Genomic DNA, 6,160 nt, shown 5'->3' with positions numbered 1-6,160 from the left:
ATAAAGATATGTAGTGACTCAGATGGCCATGTATTTATAAAGATATGGTTAAACTCCAATGGTGTGAAGGAGTTTACTGCCTGCTTATACATGAAAGTAACCGAAAAAATATATAAAATCTGATCTGTAATCTCTGTACAGTACTAGACAAGAAATGAGATTACTGCTGTATACGGTACTAGTACTTGCTCTTGGATGGAAGCAAAAACCTTGCATTACGCTGCAAACACCTGACCGTTGTCTCACGTGTCCTCCTCTCATTCCTGTAAATCAGTCCACTGCCTGTGTCACAGCATGATGTTAGTTTCCATCTCGTCCTGTTGCCGTCGTCTGTTTAAAAATACAAACTGACTGCATGTTTAGATCAGCGGCCGTTCTATTGTCTGCTCCACCATCCCAGCCCATTTTTGGGAATAATGGGATACTGTACTAGTGTTCATGCACGGCAGAAGTGGACAGGAATTCAGCAGAGCCAACAGTGGATTCATGAGACAGACTAAGTGGTTGAGTGAGCAGGTTAACGCTGACGGACCGTTGAATGGCTCTGACAGGGAGAGGGCAGTGAAAGGCTCCACACTGGAGAAGGAAATGACCCAGAAACAATGAGTAAGTACAGCGTTCTGGGCCCTTCCGGGAAAAAAAACCCAACTCTTTCCTACATCACTGATGCAAGTCCATATATATATATAAAAAACAACAACTTTTGTTTATCTTATTGTTGTTGAAGAGGAGCTTGACTGAGACACTTTCATGAACACAGGAAAGTGTTTTGGCTGAGTTTATTGACCAGGAACCAGAATCTTAATTTGAAGCAGAATTCTTAAAAAAAGAAAAAAACTTTCTCCATTCATTTCCTATTAGGCATAAAAAGGACGTCCACACACCGCACTTTTTTAACTGTTTAGTAAAGGTGTAACAAATGTCATTGTTTAATATGTATTAAATAGTAGTCTCAGAGTCAGCTCTTGAAAATGCCACTATTAAAATCATATAACATATTTAACCCCCAAAAATAAGTTGGCCAATATATAGTTAAAAATTAACTAAAATTTATAAGCATAATGTATTTTAGGTATTTAAGTTTTGTCAGTCCTAAAATAGCTTAGTTATAACTAAAATCCCTAAAGAAAAGCTAAACTATAGATAATTACACACGTTAATTATTGTTTTCATGAATCTTAAAAATGAATAAAATGTCGTCAAAAGTTTAATGTTTACCTTTTAAAGCCATTTGAGAACAAATGTTTTTGCATTTTTATATTTTATATTTATACTATTTTTTTTAGAAATGTGTAAAAATGTTAACCTTACAAATAACAAGTTATGACGCACACTTTAATAATATTGGATAGAAGATATAGGTTAGAAATGTAAAACAAAAAAAGGCTTTTATTTTATCTTCACTACATTAAAAAATATCCTGACGTCCTTTAATTTCTGTTAGGACACAAGAAGAATTTAAAAGATTTAAAATAACAAAGTAGTTGTTTGTGTTTCCGGAAACAACCGTTAACACCGCATCCGAAGAAGAAGACGTCGCTACACCTACTGCAGCCACGTCAAGAAAAAAGAAAACAGAATGAATCCAGGAATGTGACCAGTGACCAGGTGACACCTGGTGAGACATGAAGCTCATAGTCGGCCAATGAATCAGCGGGAACCTGGAGAAACTAAATACTACACGATCACGAAAAAGAGCGAATTTAAGAATTTACGTTTTATTGAAAAACAAAAACCCATCGTTGTCATGAATTTATATTTATAGTTAAACACTCTCCTATGAAAAAACATGTGACAAGGTCCATGAAAGTACGAAATAAAATATTATATACAATAAAGGGGTTTAAAGGTTGGAAACGCAATAAAAAAGAGATATTGCTTAGTTTTTTTATCCAGCAATTTAGTCGTTTATCGTCACTGTCTGCAAACATTTTTAAAGAGTGATTTTCTCCTCAGTTATAATAACACTACTGCTACTACTGATCATTACAATAATAGTGGGAAAGTGGCACATGCGTGTTTTTCTTTTTCTTTTTTTTAATTTAGAACCCCCTTTAAAAGAACAAAAAAATAATATAAAATAACATAGAAATAATTGAGTGGCTCGTCTGAAGCCAAAACACGCGTGACTGTGTCCACGCAGCCCAACGTCTCCATCAGTCTGCTTCAAACAGGCCATAACATTTACCAGAGTTGGAGAAGTAGATGTAGGGCGCCGCGTTGGCCGTCGGGTAAATGACGGGGAAAGGCATCGGTAACAAACATCCGCTCAGCAGACTGCTGCTGTTGCTGCTGCTGTTGCTGCTGCTGCTGCTGTAGCTGCTGTAGCTGCTGTCTTTGTAAAAAGTGGCTAATTGCACGTGTTTGGCCGCCTCGGAGAAGTGCTCGGCGGCCTGCAGCGGGCCCTCCAGGTCCGTGGACAGCTGCCTCTTCAGCTTGTTGCGACGGTTCTGGAACCAGATTTTCACTTGGGTCTCGGTGAGCTGCAGGGAGCTGGCCAGACACGCTCTCTCCGAGCTGCTCAGGTAGCGCTTCATGTCAAAGGTGGCCTCCAGCTGGAAGATCTGTCTCTTGGAGAAGATGGTGCGAGTCTTCTTCTTCACCGAGGGTTTGGTGATGTGCTGCGGCTGCTCCAACGCGTCCTCCCCGCCGTGCGCACTCGGCTCACCGGGACAGGAGCCTGGCCTGTGAAAGGAGCCGTTGTCTCTGGGGTCTGCATGGAAGTCTCTGGACTTTACTGTGGGGGGAAAAAAGTTCATGAATATGTTTTACTACAGCTGTGATTTATGGCACAACGGCTTTTAACGTGCGTAAAACCCGAAGAGAATAAGTCCAAACCTGAGGATAAGTAAATAAATAAAATGGAAAATCACTCCAGTGCACCTTCTACAGTCGGGATTTTTCAGAAAATAATTGAAGAAATATTGCTTTTTGTTTTCATCACAGTAATAACTATTAAAAATGCTTTTTAGCTTTATTCTTTATAGCATTTTACGCACGGATTTCCAAAACATAAAAATGATCTTACTGCTGTTGGAATAGAACTGAAAACACCCGAACTTTAGCAACTCAGTTAAATACAGCTAATGACTTAATAAATATAAAAATCGCAAGCGATAAAAAAGGCGTGTACAAAAACAAGGAGAGTAAATATTTAGAAACAGCTGAACAGGCAAAAACCAAAGACAGAGGAGTGATGACATTTGTATAAAGAAGAGACCCGGACAGGTTACCTGTCCCGTCTCTCCTCTCCTGTCCCCTCCTGACCTCCCACGTCTCCTCACACTGCGCTTGACTCGCACTCCTCCATCCAGCGGCTCCACCGCGTGTCTTTGCGGCTCCACGCTCTCCTCCGTCCTCTCTGTCCTCTCGCTGCTTCAGGTTCAGGATGCTGTCGATGGTGAAGGTCAAGGACGCGCTCCTTCCACCCGCTGCGTCCCCTTTGCTCATGGTCCCCAGCAATTCAGTCTCCAGAGAGCGGCGGCGTCTGCGGACGCTCCGAGCACCATCGCTCCACGGCTGCTACTAGCGCACGGAGGGGCCGGGGGGGCGCTCTTCAAGCAGCCGGAAGACTGTGGTTTAGCAGCTTTTGATTGGTGAGGTGGAGGAGGCAGAGGAGGGCGGGATGCAGGTTTCCCTTCTGGCTGCCATATTGTTGCTTTAAATATCGTTCTGCCCCCCCCTCCTCTCTCTTCTTTTCTCTCTCCGTGTGTGATAGTTTTAGTGACTACATTAGTTTCGTTTGGAGAGTTTCTGAGACTGATTTTCAGCGGTGCTCTGTGGCCATAGAGCTGCCAGAGATTGACTCTATCCTCCGTGTGATAATCAAAGACTCTGGCAGAAACTGCTGTTGATTGTGCGTCACCTTACATCCCAGGGGCAGTACTGAAGTAAAACTACGATGATACTGCAATTATCTAAATAAATTCATGCCACATATTCCTTTGATGTGCGTGATTTTGGATGAATCAGGAGACAACAGCAGAGTCTGTGCAAATATTTTATTAACATGTCAACATGAAGTGTACAAAGTTGAGCATTGTAAGAAAAATAATTAAATACTAAAATATCACTGCATAGAAATAGCAGGTCTGAGCAGAAACAGGTCAGAATGACCAAGTGCCAAATCCATGATGTACATTTTTGCATAGTTGAGTATAAAATAAAGTGACTGTTGTCATTTACTTACTGACGTAGTAAATGTATATTGTCACAAATATGAGCTTTTTGCGATTTATTGTGAAATCCAAAACATTTATAATTAAAATGTCTTTATTTAGAAAAAACAAAAACATATGCTTCAGGTTTCACAAGCCTCCACATATCCTCGCCTCGTAACTTTTCCCACATGTACGTGGTGGTCCAGACAATAGTCCTAATAATCCCACAATGTGTGTCCTGTGTGATCCTGGCAGCCCTGAGCACAGAACTGTGGTCAACCCACGGTCCCCAGATATCCATCATAGGAATAACATTTAGCAGTGAATTGTAAAATATTTCTAAAAAAAATCATAAATGAAATAGTTCTAGTGTTTGAAGGATATTTTAGAAGCTACAATAAAAGGACCCCAAGGACATACTGTATATGCCTGATTCAAATTCTGTGTTTTAGAAGCTGGAAAAAATATCATTCTCCCCAGACTGAGAACCACAACTGAAGTGTCCATTTTAGTTGCATGTGTATTTGACAAATTTTTGTCCAAAGAGTCAATAGTACTGGCAGGACAACTCCAGTCACACCAACCCTGTCATCTGTGGCATCAGAAATGATAGTGGCTGAGAGAAATGAGGAGTCAGTGGATAGTTGATGATATTGGAGAAGCCCACAGTCAGTGGTGACCCCTGAGGCAGCCTGGTCAGTGTCACAGGTGAGGTCACGGGTGAGGTCACAGGTGAGGTCACAGTCTCACGATACAGCACGGGGACTCTGATAACTGTGTGTGTAGTGTAGGGACTGACAGCTGCGCTGCTGCTGCTGCTCCTGCTGCTGCTGCTGCTGCTGCTGCTTGTAGCCTCCATGTCCTCAGCCATCTGTCTCTTCCACTTGTTTCTGCGGTTCTGAAACCAGATCTTCACCTGTGTCTCTGTGAGCTGCAGCGAGGCAGCCAGGCCGGCCCGCTCCGTACTGCTCAGGTACCGCTTCAGGTCAAAGGTGGACTCCAGCTGGAAGACCTGACTGCGGCTGAATACGGTGCGGCTCTTCTTCTTTCGAGTTAGATTGGTTTCACCTGAGAGTGTGGAAGTGGAGGATTACTTAACAGGAAGTCACACAGATCCAGAATCCCTGCCTTTTAACTGATGGCAAAATAATGAATTGAGTCAGTTGCTAATGCCCATTCCTTAGCACTTGAGGGAACTACACTAGCTAACGTACCAGACTGGATGTCAACACAAGCTCATCCTAACTGTTATGCTGAGGTGAAGGTTTTTTCAACAGTTTTGTGGAGTTGGAGCATTTGACTGTAACTGCTTCTTGTCGGTGAAGTATTTTTTTATTTCTAGCAATACTTGGAATTATAGATATTTTGTAATACTAACACTACTACTCTAGTAATGAAGTAAAACACTTGTATGGGTCAAAGTTCAAACCAGTCAAAAACAATCCCCAACCTGTGTTCAACTGGGTTTTTCATTCATACTAGGTGCAAAAATTGGAGAACACTGGTTTTGGTTGTTCTGTCTAAAGCAGGTGTATAAGAAACAGAATAGAACAGGTGACGACTGTTGAAAAGCTACATCATCTCATTTATCTGGAGTCAAATGAAATGGAAGCTTATGAGCCCTGGTCTTCTGGTCTTCTGAACCAGGTACCATTAATAAAAAACTCAGCTGCAAAAAACCAACAACAATAACAAACACATTCTACATTGTAAGAATTTGTTGACAACCTAGTTGCCACTTGGACCAATAGTGAAGCTTTATCTCGACCACAGTCTCACCGTGGTCCAACCTGGGGAAATAGGAGGAGGGGACGTCTTCCTCCCTCTCCTCCATCAAACTGCATTCATCTTTTGACTTCCTGTCCTCTGTCTCCTCTCGTGGTCCTGGTCCTGGTAAACCTGGAGAGTGCTGGTCACTGCTGGTCAGAGCGGGGTCTCTGGGGTCATCACAGCCCAGACTGTGGGCTGGACCTTCCAGGGCAAGTAGGGGAAGGTACTTA

The 6,160-nt window shown here is 42.3% G+C and overlaps 2 protein-coding genes across 2 annotated transcripts in view; both read right to left on the bottom strand.

Moving 5' to 3' along the window:
- Positions 1-1,492: 1,492 nt before the first annotated feature.
- On the bottom strand, positions 1,493-3,671 carry LOC103387361 (homeobox protein HMX2-like). The gene is made up of 2 exons (XM_008321962.3): positions 3,234-3,671; positions 1,493-2,737 (listed from the first exon to the last, which is right to left on the bottom strand). Exons 1-2 carry the CDS (start codon positions 3,448-3,450, stop codon positions 2,157-2,159), a joined length of 798 nt encoding a protein of 265 aa, XP_008320184.2. The 5' UTR covers positions 3,451-3,671; the 3' UTR covers positions 1,493-2,156.
- A 326-nt stretch (positions 3,672-3,997) lies between these two features.
- The window catches only part of LOC103387351 (homeobox protein HMX1), a 3,398-nt gene continuing 1,235 nt past the window's right edge, over positions 3,998-6,160 (bottom strand). Inside the window, exons 2-3 of the mRNA XM_025061216.1 lie at positions 5,940-6,131; positions 3,998-5,228 (exon numbers count right to left, since the gene is read on the bottom strand). Of these exons, the coding sequence (XP_024916984.1) occupies positions 4,735-5,228; positions 5,940-6,131 (686 nt within the window). The 3' untranslated portion in view covers positions 3,998-4,734. The remainder of the gene's footprint in view (positions 5,229-5,939; positions 6,132-6,160) is intronic.

Source organism: Cynoglossus semilaevis, chromosome 1, assembly GCF_000523025.1.
Source record: "Cynoglossus semilaevis isolate Cse_v1.0 chromosome 1, Cse_v1.0, whole genome shotgun sequence".
Lineage (NCBI taxonomy): Eukaryota > Metazoa > Chordata > Actinopteri > Pleuronectiformes > Cynoglossidae > Cynoglossus > Cynoglossus semilaevis.
The sequence above is the reverse complement of the archived record's forward strand: the minus strand, read 5'-3'. Positions and strand labels throughout refer to the sequence as shown.

Bases quoted from the DNA above. Each gene is read 5' to 3' on its own strand.
- LOC103387361 (XM_008321962.3), bottom strand. From the start codon at position 3,450: ATGAGCAAAGGGGACGCAGCGGGTGGAAGGAGCGCGTCCTTGACCTTC. The intron at 2,738-3,233 runs GTAACCTGTCCG...TTCCCCCCACAG, and splicing joins GGAGAGGAGAGACGGGACAG to TAAAGTCCAGAGACTTCCAT.